This window comes from Copadichromis virginalis, linkage group LG1 (assembly GCF_057382275.1).
Source record: "Copadichromis virginalis isolate Kocher_CV1m ecotype Utaka linkage group LG1, C_Virginalis_male_GT1.1, whole genome shotgun sequence".
Lineage (NCBI taxonomy): Eukaryota > Metazoa > Chordata > Actinopteri > Cichliformes > Cichlidae > Copadichromis > Copadichromis virginalis.
Window position 1 is genome coordinate 34766546 of NC_140618.1, and position 14416 is coordinate 34780961.

General features: G+C 43.2%; 1 protein-coding gene across 3 annotated transcripts in view; it reads right to left on the reverse strand.

The window, feature by feature from the left end:
• The window catches only part of nav2a (neuron navigator 2a), a 101556-nt gene that overhangs the window by 20532 nt on the left and 66608 nt on the right, over nt 1–14416 (reverse strand). For all 3 annotated transcript variants that reach the window (XM_085460698.1, XM_085460696.1, XM_085460691.1), the window contains exons 13-16: nt 5873–6002; nt 3821–4139; nt 2909–3632; nt 1270–1489 (exon numbers count right to left, since the gene is read on the reverse strand). In XM_085460698.1, coding sequence (XP_085316824.1) covers nt 1270–1489; nt 2909–3632; nt 3821–4139; nt 5873–6002 — 1393 coding nt within the window. The remainder of the gene's footprint in view (nt 1–1269; nt 1490–2908; nt 3633–3820; nt 4140–5872; nt 6003–14416) is intronic.

Here is a 14416-nt window from a genome sequence, read left to right on the forward strand (position 1 = left end):
AACTAGCATTTGGCTCTTTAACTGCCAAAAGATCGACTGTGTTAGCCGTGTTTTTACTGAGTGGCCTGTTTTGGCCCAGGACAATGCTAACCCTATTATAAAAGCAAACAGACATATTTTTAAACATGCACCCTCACAAGTATACAAGATGTTCTAGTTTTCTCAGAGGATGTATATTCATTAGGATAACTGAGTATTTGGATATCTTCGTGCCCACTGTTTAAAAAGACACGACTGCTACTTTGTAAAAGATGACAAAGTGTGACACTTCATGATTCATAACTAATCTGGTTAAGCCTAATGAATCATGTGTGAACATGATGGAAAGGTCATGATCCAGCATGCTCACACATTTGTGCTGTGCTGCAATATGTAGCCTACAGTCAATCCAACAAGTACACACACTGCCAGGTTCTACTTCAACTGAACACACCTAACAGCAGTTCGAGGAAATTACCACATTTGTGGAATTAGTAAGGTGAGAACAGAAATTATCTCCGTGTCCCTCCCAAAGCCTTGTAGTAGTTCTACAAACATATCTCACGTGCTTAACACACATCTGGATCATTGCTGAGCTCAGAGGCGCATAACCATTTTGAATCTAAAAGCCGAACCTGACCTTCTTGTTTGGATGTCGACCAGAAATCGCAAAGCTAACACGTGCAGTCGCTGTAGCATTAACTCTAAAGACCAGATGGATGTCTGTGCCAAATTTCATGGCAACCCGTTTAACTTTAGTTCATGTAATCCCTGACCAACCACGGAGGAATAGGCACGTCTTCTGACTTTGGAACTGCCTTCAAAACCAGATGGTACTTCTCAAAGGCCTAATAAATAAAGTTGGGAACTCTTTCAATTCATCCTTTGTACTCCATGAATTCATTAATTAATACCTTCTTGTCATGCTGCAAACATGTTTCTTATTTTTGTATAGCTGCTTTTAAACCACAAAACAAACCAAGTAGATACTTTGGCTCTTTTTATGGTAACTAACAGGTGGTGAGCAGTTGGAGAACTGTACAGCTACATGTAAAAGTACAGCTAATGAATAAGTAGCTGTTCCCTTGACAGATCCAAAATCGACATCTACTAAAATCAACTAATATCCAGTCTAGTTCAGCAATTTCAAAAGTTTAAAAGACTGATAGCACCTATAGTGTATAAATGAAATTCTTTCTGTAGAGAATAAAGAATCTTCTTGATAGATGTAATATTTTTTATTTGACTGATATTCTAATCCAGTCTCTCCATTATTTACGTCCTGCTCACCTGCTCACTGCCCAGCGTGCCTGTCCCCGATCCAAGTGCCCGGCCTCCAAACAGGTGACTGCTGGTTTCGTTGTCCAAGCAACTTAGTCCTCCATCGGGACACTCCAGCACTGTAGCCACATGATTCATGGTAGCATGGGGGTTGGAGATAACAGTAGAGTTCTTCATGCTTTCAGCTGTGGTCACTGGCGCCTGTTTACTGGGCTTTCCACCAAATAATCTGTGGTAAATGCGGAAGAGGCAGAAAAGCTAAAGTGCTTGTAGTAGAGCAGAAAGTGTGCAATCTTGTATTTGTAATCAGCAAATTCACAATTAACACTGTAGTATATCATCGCATAAATAATTCCATTTCGATTTTTGTATACAGCACCAAACCATAATCGCCCAAAGGTGCTCTATATTGTGAGATAGAGAGCCCACAATAATACAGAAAAAAACTAACAATTATACAAGCCCCTATGAGCAAGTACTTGGTGAGAGTGGGAAGGAAAAACTCCCTTTTAACAGGAGGAAACTTCTAGCAAAACCAATTTAAAAAAGTAGCATATTAATATTAATAGAAAATAGAAAAAGGAGTAAAATGTTTAGAGAGTACCATCATTCTATTACGTTTGTGTTGAGATGATGATCATCATTTCATGTTATTACTCTGAAATTTACTCTGGAAGCATCGGGCATTCGCTGAATTTAAAAATAAAAACCTTAATAAACATATGAATAAATCAATACACTGAACTAAAGCTGCCAAAGCTAGAAAAGAAGTCAGTTTGATCTTACAGGTAAGGACAAAAGGCTGTGTTGTACTTCAGAGCACCATATTTATGATAGAAGATAAAACGTCTAAAATATGACAGAACAACTTTTGTTGTTGTTGTTGTTGTTGTTGTTGTTGTTGTTTTTTCTTTCATCAACACCTTAGTTTTATAATCACTGAAAGCTGAAAACTAAAACTTAGATTACCTGGACAGCCTAGTTTGGAGCTGTGGCAGGATTAAAGTGTTAAATGGAGCAGCAAAGTGATTTAAAAGTGCTTTTGTTTTGCCAACAATTCAACTGTATTCATTTCAACTCTGTAACAAAGAGGACAGTAGCAAAACTGTAGCCAGTATAGTCAGTGAATCTGAGACAAGGCCAGCACACACACAACTCTCTCCTCTTTCTATGCTAATCTGTGGTTAGATTTAAATGGCAGGCAGCGGTGACTGGAGCCGTGGTAGGCGATAATAGCAGCACAGTCTCTTTGAAGAGTTATCACTCCCTCACATTAATGAGGGCAGAGAGCTGAGGTAAGACTCAGCTTCCATTACCCTGTGCCACACCCTACACCCCACACCACCAAGGCTGAGGCTTGGCAGCTGATCAGCCGAGCTCAAGGTCTGATTCACAATGGCCTGATTTAACCTCTCAAAGACTGTAACAAGTCTACACATGTGTTCCTTACTCACCACTACTTATCATTTGCTGTGAGTGCATGATTACTGCCTTTAAAATGGTCTTCAGTGTGTGTGTGTACTGCATGCGGGTGAAGTCAAGCCCATACAAGAGGGCCCCCACAGAGGGTGGCTCATCACTTAGCTGTCAGTGAGTCTGCAGGATTACTCAGCATACAAAACGATGGTTTCTAAGTGTGTGTGTTCACCTGCGTAATGTAGGTGAAGAAACCTGCTGTCTTCCTGTCAGAGGAACAGTTGCTGCTCCTCCGCTCTGCATCGCGACCCCACTCCTGAGGTTGTCAATCTCAGAGACACCTTTTTCCCGATCTGTCTGATTGGCCAGCAGGCTTGCTGAGCCGTTGGCCTTGGCTATGCTGATTGAGTTTTTCCCATGAGAGGTGACAGAAAGCACAGCGGCTTCAATGCTGCTGGTGGAGGAGCGGTTCCCATTGCGGGCGGCTGCTCCAGAGCGGCTGGGTCTCGGCAGGCTACGGTACTGCAGGGTGGAGCGGGCGCTCATCGGGAGGAAACCATCATCATGGTGTCCTAACACTGTGCCTCCATCCTGCCCGCCAGCCTTCAACCCTCCGGACAGTGAGCGCGCCCCAGATTTAGGCATCTTCCCCAGTGTAGCCGAGCCGCTGGTGATGGTGGCACCACTGGCGGTAACCATTGTTACCATCCCATGGCCTTGCTTCTTGAAGCCAAAGGTGCTGGTTGGGGTGCGTGAGGTCAGTGCGTGCGTCTGTGTGTGGGGCTCGGAGACGGTGTTTGTGAGTGTGTGTGTTGTCGGTGTGCGGCTGGTGGGGATCGTCTGTTTTTTGGCCTCATCACCACTGCTGCGCCCAGCATCCGAGGGTGAGCGATGAAGGCCGTTGGAACGAGGAGAGAGACGTCCTTTTTCTGACACCTTAACATCATCTGTCTTACCTGCAGAACACAGAATGAGACATCAGAAACACAGGCTTTCAAACTCTGACTTGACATCTCATTTTTCTCAATACAGTGACACCTGCATCTATAAAATGTGACAAATTGTCCTTATGTCTAAAAGTTTATTCGTCACACTTGACTTTAATGATCATTTTTTTATTATCAGTGCTGGATGATCATGTTACCTGAACTGTGGGTCTTGTGGCTCACTGAACCAGTGGAGCCTGTGCTACTAGTGCTTTTAGTCCGGGGTGACGTCACCCCCACCTGAGTGCTCATGCCTCTCCTCCAAGAGCCAGTGTGGGACACGGAGGGAGTCTTTCTTCCTGAGCCACCCTTGTCTGACTCATCAGAAATGTCGGAGGGGTTCCGACGACTCCACCTGGAACCTGTTTCCATCCTAACCCCGCTGTCTGAACGTCCGTCTGACCTCTTGACCTCGTCTCCAGACCAAGTCTGGTGTGCCGGTGTTGAGGCTGAGTGCTTCTCTGCATCCGTTACAGGCTGGGAAGACATACAAAGATAGTCAGATTTACTGCAGTAGTAGAGAATGTGGCTCTAAAAAGCCCCCTTTTATGACCAAAGCCATCATACTGGTTAAAGCTACCAGCATTTACGCCGTCATCACCACCTGTGCAGCTGTCTGAGAACATCTGGGCTTAAGCATCTCGAACACTAACAGCTTATACACTTTTTTACCTTTGCTTTGTCAAGCAGTTCATGTTTTTGAGGAAGCTACTTCATTTCAAAATTTTCTGAAGCAAGATGCAAGCCTTTTAAAACTCCGATAGGTGATCATTGAAATCATGCTGACTGTTTAAGCTTTACCATTTTCAATTTGCTGTTACAGCTCAGCCTTAATTTGTAAATTAGTAGATTTCAGCTACAGGAAAGATGACAGCAGCTTTTAAGTAGATTCTGCAGCTTTCCAGACAACGGTACAAAAACGCAGCTCTGCTCACAGACCTTAAAAAAAATCCAGCCAATATAGGATTCCACGAGGACAGATGACACACACTTAATGAATCTGGCTGCTGCACTAAGAGAAAGACGTCTTTGTGCACACCTTTGTTTTTCTTCTCCACCTCTGCCTCTGAAGCAATAACAGACACGCGTCAGCCACAACACAATGTGTGTGTGTGTGACATAAACATGTGAGTCAGCTGTTAATATTCTCATTTCACCTCTCAACTTCCTGAGCCTTTAGTGGCTCAAAATCACTATTTAATGGTTTAAAGCTAGTGTCAACACCAGCTTTAGCTTTGAGAGTTCAGAGATGTGCCGAGGAATGCTGGGACAGACACAGTTAGAAAAAAAAATTGAAGTAAAGCAGACAGACGCTCATTCAAATCAATCAAAATAAAAAATAAAAATCCAGGCCATATGAGGCCCTTCACAAATTTTCATCTGGCTCACATTTTAAAAGATAGAATATGTTAATTTTGGCCCAGAGAGTTACATACACTCCCTGCAAATGCCAAACTAAACGGACAGGCACGTCTCCACTGCACCTGAAGATTAAAGAACACAAGAAAAAAGCAAAGTTCATTTTGAAGGCAGATCATTTCAACTCAGGTGGGAGACTGAGTATGTTTTTATAGAGTGTACAAAGAGGCCTGTATGTCCACTGGCCATCAGACAGTTTCTAAATTAAAAAAAACCATTAATGCCTTGCTGTCATTTTGAATCCACAAAGCAACAAAGATCTGGAGCCACAGATGGAAACAAAGGCTTCAGAAAGTTGTTAAACTCAAAGCAGGCATGCAACTACAGCAGAATGTTTCCAACCTCAGATACAGATGGTTTCATATTTATAACTAGCGTCAAGACAGAAGGTTAGGCTATAGATTACAGGTTTGTTAAGACTTGCAGACATGTGTGCAGCAACAACAATAAAGATTTATTATTTCTATTTTCAAATAAAGACTGTGGTTTTATCAAGCACCCCATATTTTCAGCTGTCAAATTAAAATGTCATGAAACAGGTTGGTGTGAGGTGCCCGGATGGTGGACCTCTTACACAACCATAATCAGAAAACACTGTTATGTCCTAAATAACAACAGCTAACATTTTTCTTGACTGGTACCCTTGAGTTTTCATGTGGGCACAAAGAAAATGCCTGCTCTATTTTGGCGAAATAAATCAAAAATAATGATAAAACAAAAATGATCATCTTTGACGAGAAGCTCTAAACACTCTTAAAAAGACTGCAGTGTTCTTGAGTGTGTAGTCTCACCTGTGTACTGAGGCCCTTGCGCTGTGCTGCGGGGGTGTTGGCGTATGAGGAGATGGAGGAGCTGGTGTTGATGTCATCTGTGTCGATGTTGTCGCTGATGCCACTGCTCACAGAGCTGCTGTCGTCCCAACTAGACACACACACACCAGTACAGGAGGAAACACTCATTTTAAATAGTGCTTCTTCCAGAGTGAAGACAAAAAGGAAGACAGCAGAGCTTGGAGACACCAGACTGAATTGTGATGCTTCTTATCCTATGAATACAACACTGCACTACCTAAAAGTAATTATTCTGTTCCCTTTCCCCCATTTCCATATTTCTTTTCAGGCACAGACGCACAGAACTTTGAGCACTGCTAAACTGAAATAAACGTTCAGAGCTGCCTCGTGATTTATATTCATTGAAATTGAACTGAATTCAGTGTGGGTACACACACACAAACAGGCTGAATGGGGTTGTCTATCACACGAACAAAGGCGCAATGGAGGGGTGACATCATGGTGTGCTTGTGTGTGTCTGAACTGTTCAAACAGACCCATCTGAACAGGATATTTGTAAATATGCGTGTGTGTGTGTGTGTTGCTTAGAATCTGTGGGGGACAGGAAACCCAGCCAGTTGGCAAAGATCACTCTGAAAGGACCGGGGGGGGCAAATGGTGATGGCCGGTACAGGGTTGGCATCAGAACACACACGCGCACAACTCTTGTCAAGCTGTCACTTGCATTTTTAAGACTCATCGAGGACACATGCTTGTCTCAGTATATTGTACGTTTCATCTACAAATACTCTTTATAAGTTAGTCTGTCAGATAAATCTGTTATTACCTAAAATGTTCTATTTCTAAAATGAAGTAAAACCAGAGAATTTGTAAACTATGAAGGTTGTGCTGTATATGATTTAAAACAATACAGGTTGAATTTGGATTTCTTTGAGCAGTTTGTGTTTTTCTGCAGCTTTCCCTTAACAAAATGAGCAAAACTCCTCAAATCAACAATAGTGTCTGAACATAAGCACCAACACAAGAGCTTCATCTCATTAAGGGTACGTGTTTGAAAGACCACCAAAAACCTAAACTCAAATATCCCATCGTTTATTTTCTAACTGCTCCAATTCCTCATTCATCTTGCAGTCTTGATTTTTATACAACATTACTGCTCAGTGGCTAACTTGGAAGTCCGCATGAAAACATATAATTATGGCCTTAAAAAAAAAGAGAAAACTAAACAAAAACAAAGCATTTCCTATGGCAAAAATCCCAGACTCAGATTGCCACCGAAACCTAATCAGCTGTTTCTTGGCAGACTCTAAACAAAATACATCTGCTGCTTTTGGAGCAACCTTGCTAACAACCTGACAAACAGAGACAGGGGAAAACACAACTTCCTTCTGGGATCACCGGCACAAGCAGAGTGAGTGGAGCCATTGGCTTTCAGAGTTGAAAGCATCCGTAAAGCATCCGTAAAGCAAACGAGCTGTGAGGTGCAGAGAGATTGAGAGTGACCACAACCGGTTCAGCTCATCCACACAGCCACAGGGGAAATTCCCACACACATCAATGCAAGAAAAAAAAAACCCCAAAAAGGAAATAAAGATAACATATGAAATCTGCAATGGCCTTTGCAGATTCTCAACAATTCATAGCTGTCTGTGCTAAAGGACAAACTTTCTACTTTCTTTTATGCGTTTGTGCGCGCACACAAAGATAAGAACACACATAGGTATCTACCTGCTCAGGGTGCCTTGGTTGCTGTGGGAAGCAGAGCGCTGCGGGAAAATGCCGAGCTGGACAGAGAGCTTCATGACTCCATGCCGCTGAGAGAGTTCACGCAGCCAAATATCTGTCCCACTCCCTCTCTGTCTGTCGCTCTCTCACTCTGAGCTTCCTCAATGTCTCTCGCTCCCTCTCTTGCCCTGGCAAAGTTCCTAGATTGAGCTCCTTTGTCACTCGTTGCGCTGATGCTTCACCCCTCGGGCACTCTTCGTCTCTCTCTGGACTAACAGAGAGAGAAACCTGTAAGGAGGGGGGGAGAAGGGCCTGCCCTACTGCTGGTAACATGAGCTTCCCCCGGGACTTTTAACCACTTCACTGCTGCAGCCGCACCACTAAAGAGTGCACACTGAAACACACCCCAAGCCCTAAATAAGCCACTTCAGCCTGACAAAAATCAAGAGGCAACAAAAGTCAAAACTGCATGATCACAGACAAAGTCTCTGAAACTAAAGGACAATCCGCATCCCGCTGCTGCTTTTTTGTGTCTTTCCCAGCCATGGCTTATGCCTGTGTGTGTGTGTGTGTGTGTGTTTGTAAGACTGCAATTTCCCAGACAGATCCACCCTGACCAGCTGACAAGCCAGTGCTAATTAGAGATCAGGCCAAGCGGCGTGGCTCAGCCCACAGCCTCCCGCTGGCAAAGCAACCTGCCAGTTAACAACCACTGAGCCCTTTACAGCCAATCACAGGAGACAGAGACGGGGGGAACCGGTGCCAAACACAGGCCAATGAGGTCGGCATTTAATAGATCATCACACTGAGGGGATGATGTGATGTACTCCTAACTCTTCCAGTTTACCCAAATCATAAAATTATATATTTTCTCCTCTTAACCTTTTACAGGATCAAGTCATGTAGAAAATTTCGGGATTTTTAGATTTCTTCCTCTAACATAATATAACAGAAGCAAGCGGGATAGGGTATGGAAATGAACGGAAAAGTGACTCTTACATGTAGTGGAGTTTGCAGTTAAACTGTATGTGCAAGTTTGTCATTCATCGGGATGACATGCGGCTACACTGTGTCACTCTGCAAACCAGTCAAACAGGACAGAAGTGAAGAAAGAAAGTGACCTAAATGAAGAGAGAGCGAGAACCCTCGTCTCAAACCAGGTCCCTTTAGAAAACTTGCTGCTTTCCCGAAGGGGTCAGAGTTCAGAAGTCAAACCTCCAAAATTCCTTAAAGAGAAAAGCAGAGAGGGGGAGGCAAGAGGATGAATGAAAAAAATGGGCTCCTGCTCGGGTCAGCCAATAGAAGTGTCTAAAAGTGTCCTGAGAAAAGGGCAGCGGTTGTGTTTGTTTTAACTTTTCTTGTGTGTGTCCCTTGAGGCTGTGGTGGGTTGGTCTGCTGTACTGTACCCCCCCCCTTCCTGAAAAGCCCAGTCCGACTCTGGCACATGCACACAGGATCTGTGCCGCAGAAATGTACACACAGACGTGGGGCCACAACAGAGCTGCGAAGCAGAAGTAAGGGGATTTCCTGTGTTTGAGGGGTGACTACTGGTCCTCACGTTGCAGCTGTATCACATAACCCCAAACTGCTGCTCTGCCCACTATACAGACAGACAGATGGGAGAGGAAGAGGGAGCGGCTTTAACTGACGGTCTCTCTGACTTCCAGCCCTCAGGGTTTGATGCACGACGCAGATAAGAGCATGGACAACTTGACAGGTGAGTCCTGTGGAAGCATCGGGACAGAAGGAGTGTCTAGACTTTACCTCCACACAAATCAGTGCCATCATAACCATGCAAAACAATTTATTCCTATCACTAAATGGTACAGCATGAAGGATATCAATTTCTCTAAGCCAACGCTGCCTCACAACAGCATTTACACCTGCAGGTGCTCATTGCCTTGAAGCCCAGGAGGAAGTGTTTCCTGTGTTTGAGGTACTTCAAAAAGTATTATTATGGTATAAGAAAAAGTTGAAAGTCTGAAAAAAGACCATATATTTGAATACACTTAAAGCTTAAAACAAACAAACAAAACAAATGATATGAGGACTAAGTGCGAACAGTGTGAAGATGAAGGCAGTGGAGAACGGCACATTCTGGGCTGGAGCCCAGGAGCCCTGTGGTATGAAAATGACACAGCTGTCCCTGTAAGACAGGACTGGACTGGACAACACACTGAGGAATGTCTCTCTCTCTCGCTCTCTCCATTTTTTTCTCCATCTCTCTTTGGTGTCTAGTCCTATTGTCTTCTGTCCTGGGAAAACATTTGCTATCTATACTCTGAGAATTTATCAAAGCATGTAGATCCCTCTGGCTGCCGCTCTTTCACTTAGCTTCTCTTTGACTTCTCCCTCTCTCTCTTTCTATTTGATGTGTAAACACAGACTCCTTTAGATTCGACAGACTGACCCGGATCCACGGTAAAAACTCAACAAACTTTTCACACACGTGACACGCATCTCTGAACTCACGCACATGACTCCACCATGCTGCATCTGCACACGCGACAAAAAAAACCCCTAAATTTAAAAGACTACTGTGACAAACTTGGAATTCCTCATGTCTGCAGGCATAAACACACACCGCACTCAAAACTAACCTACTGTCACCTCAATGCTAGAATGAAGCACAGAGCTGTGACTCCTGCCTGTAGACCATCGGTTAAGGAAACAGGCTCCCGGGATCGCTGGGATAAATAAAGAAAGAAAAGACGGCTACAACATAAAAACAGATTTTTCCTAAGCTGTCCCTTTTTTTTAATACTCATCTGGTTTGAAATCTTTAAAAGAGTCCCCAGATGACAGATGATAACCCACTTTAAGGAAATAAAACATTTTCAAGAGGCTTCTCTCTTACTCTTGAACCATTTGTGTTTTTCTCCCACTTTTCTAGTTTTTCGACAGATGCTCTTGGTTGGGTTTCCATCTAAGCTAACGATTAGTCATGCAGTGCAAGACTGTGCAGTAAATACAACTGCTGATGTAAAAAAACAAAAACAAAACCCCCCCAAAAAAACCCATTCCTGTTTAACATGTATCAGCTGTATATCTATTATATAAATATACAACTGGGATAAATGAAGGATAACATTTGGGAATCATGGGACAAAATATGCTGTCTGTTTCAGGTCTGCAGACCTGAAACACACTCGTGTCCCCAGAGCTTTTCCTGAGCTCACATGGTGAAACGTGGATAATCAGCTTAATACTTTAAAGCTGCAACCTGCACGAACCCCACTCCCTTACTCCCCATCTGAATTCAAGCTAACATGGAAAATATATGATTCAGGGAAGGTATGGAGAGTTAAAACTTACTCTGTGTTGCTGATTCCACAAACCACTCGCTGTAGATTAGTTAATGCTCCTTTGATCTGCATTCCCCATCTATTATCACCTCCTGGTCTGGGTCAGATTCCATATTGGACCAGAGACAAGGGACCATCTCTGGCTTCTTTGTTTTCCTTAAAAAAAAACCACACGACTGGACTTGTAGCTTGTTCAGCTGCCTGTGGCAGCAACTTTTATCCCATATTAAGCTTTTTGTTTTGCCCTCTATTAGTACTTTAAAAAAAAGTGGGTGGAAGGATGGGGAAAGAACGATTGTGGCTGTTAGAGCTGCAATGTTTGACAAAAAGAGAACACTTGAATTTACCTGAGTAGCAGCCCCGCCCGCCCTCTTTAGTGCTTGTCAGTGTGCCCAGCGGGTAGGTGTTTGGTGTTCTGCTGATGCAGTATCCATAGCAACAAAAACATCAGTTCTCTTAAGACTCTGTCTCTGTGGGTTTCTTTCTTCTCATATTATGTTGCTCTTCCCCATCGATTGACCCTCAACATTTATCAATTTCACCCCCTAACACAAACTAAAAATTAAGGATATGAGCTACAATAACTGTCAAGGAGAGGTCTTACTTTTAGGGAAAAAAGAACATGCAACTGAACTGACTAAAATAGAGATTTTTTTTTTCTCATGTGGGCGGAATAGCATCTTATGCCAGCTGCAGCATGTGTGTGGGAGTACCATTAACTTGGAAACACAGTTGACCTCACATCTTGCATCGAACAGCTTCAGATTCAGACGGCTCCCAGAAGCCCCGCAATGCCTGGCCTGCATGGTTTGAGCAGCCCCTGCCCCCTTGGGATATAGCAGAGCACAGCTTTTAGCATGACTGTAGCTGGGAGGCAGTTAAAGCATTTAGCAATCGAGGGGGAGTCGAAGGCTTTGTGAGAGTCTGGACATTTGGAGAGAAAAATATTTGGCTGCTTATTGTGTGCTATGAGTGAGCATTTGTAGAAGGATAGAGCAGACAAAGGAGAGGCTTTTTAACTCACGGGGTGAATGTGTGCAGTTACAGATACCTTTTCATTCTTTTGTTTAATTACAGTCTAGAACCATACAGTAAAGAAAATCTCACTGGGGACTAGGGATGGGTACCGGTGTCCGGTGCCATCATGGCACCGGTTCTGACATAAACGGTAGTAACCAGACCGAAAAGCAGCGCACATTTCGGTGCTTTATTTCGGTGCTTTTTTTTCCTGAGCTGTGATACACTTCTAGCCAATAATTTTACGTTTCCGAGGATAGTAGGCGGGGCCAGGTACGTACGTTCTTTTAGAGCAGAGCTACAGATTAAAATGTCCAAGGCGAAGCGGTCAAAAGTCTGGCTGTACTTCACAGCAAAATATGCAAACTCAGCAGCCTGCAACAAGTGCTTTAAGCTGATACTGTGATACTGTCAAAGGAGGTAACACCTCAAATCCGATGAAACACCTGGCGACGCATAGCGTTTTTTTTAAAAGCCCAGAAATGCGCTGTATGATAGCTTGCTGCGAGACCTCACACCGAGCACATCTACTGTGCGTGGGTTGCCTGTTATTGGACCCGGAGTTAGCAACATCCCCCAAAAACACGAAGAGGAGAGTCCTGGCCCCTAGCCCTGTCAGTGTAGCAGAAATGATGACGGATGATGACGGCAGCAGCAGCCGTTCTTCTCTGGGCGAGTAGCTTAATGTTGTTCGTGTGTAATTTACGTTGAGTAGGCTAACCACGTTATTACATTAATGCATGTAAGGTGAACTAGCAAACCTCATCATAGCTACATGCGGCTGTCTTCCTGTTTGATGGCAGATACTCCCTTCACCCTGGCCAAAAAGGCTAAAATGACCAAAGAAAAAGTGGAAAACAGTTAAACATGAGAGGTTTTGGACAAAGTTTGTGTTTTTTCCATTGTTTAAGCACTGCTTAAAGCCAAGAGTGATGCCATATATGCCCCATAGCTGCAGAAAAGGCTAACATTGTTATCTTTTTACAAAAAACCAGCTGAACATGAGAGGTTTTTGGACCAATTTTGTGTTCTCCATTCTTTAAGCACCGGTTTGAGCACCGTTTGAGCACCGGCACCGTTTCAAAAGTACCGATTTGGCACCGGTATCGGATAAAACCTAAACGATACCCATCCCTACTGGGGACATTCCTGATTCTTTTCTCCAAGGTTCATGTTTGGCACTTGGAGCACTTTAGCACCACCAATGGGTCAAAGATGTTAATCCTGTAAGGCCTGAAGGATAAAATTGAAAACCAAAAACCAAAAAAAACCTGACGTGTTTTGTGTGTTGAGAAATTAATATTAATTTGCATATATGAGTTTTTATTTGAATCATTTCTGCTACATCTGGGTTTTTTTGTTCAATTTATTGCTCACAGTATCTTTACCTTAAACAAATAAAACACTGATGATGCAGAGGTAACAAACATGATAGCTTAACCCTGTACACCTGGAACCCTGTAACACCTGGCGTTACAGGGTTAAGCTATACATGAAAATCTTGGACAATCAACAGAAACAAAGAATGAGAAGGAGTTTAAATTATATCCTTAAGATGAAAAAGCTCTAATAACGGTGGAATTGGTGGAATTCCTTGGAACCTTTATATAAGCTTTGCAGCTCAAATTCAGCTCTCAAAGCAGACTGTTTTCACAAAAAATGCACTTTAACTTAATTCCAAACACAACATTTTACATAATGGCACAAAAAAAATCATGCAGCATTTTCTCCCTAATCCTGATAATCTATCACTACTGCAACCTGCACCCGTTTGCCATCATTAACCAAGGCCTTCTGATAATCTAGACTGGAGCTGAGGTCCAACATACACACAAACACACAAAAACTAATGGGTTACTGTTAGTTAAGTCTTGATAAACAGCAGCTGTGTTCAGCAGTGACAGGCTGATGACGCCAACCAGCAGGACCAAGAAAAGACAGTATAAAGTATGACCAGATGCAGCTGTGCCCATGTATGTCTGTTAACATATTCTCCTGGTTTCAGGGAACATGGGTCATAAAGAAAAGGTAAAAACTGATCTAGCAATTATTTTAGTCAGAGCTCGGAAACCTTCCACACACATTCACTTAGCTAAGCCAGTGAGAGCAGGTGGAGGTGGGGTTACAGAGGACAGACAGAGATAGACAGGTAAAGTGTGAGACACATGGCATGCCAGCTGTTGGTAGCTGAGGAAAAGAGCTTATGAGGTATAAGTTGAAGCTCTTTCTTCCCCTACCTCAGGCCAACAGGGAACCTACTCAAGTCTAGACAGGAGAGATAAGATATTGGGGCTCGGGGCATGTTCTAAACAACTTCAGCTCTCATGCAGGTGGGACTGAAGCGCAGTGAGACAAACTGGAAACCAGCAAATGTGCTTTCAAAAAACATAGGCACCAATTTTCTGACAAATAAAATCATCAGAGATTTCTTAAGTATCAAAGTCCATGATACGCACATTTGTTTTTGCATGATAGGATTGCAGATAAAGTCCTTTGA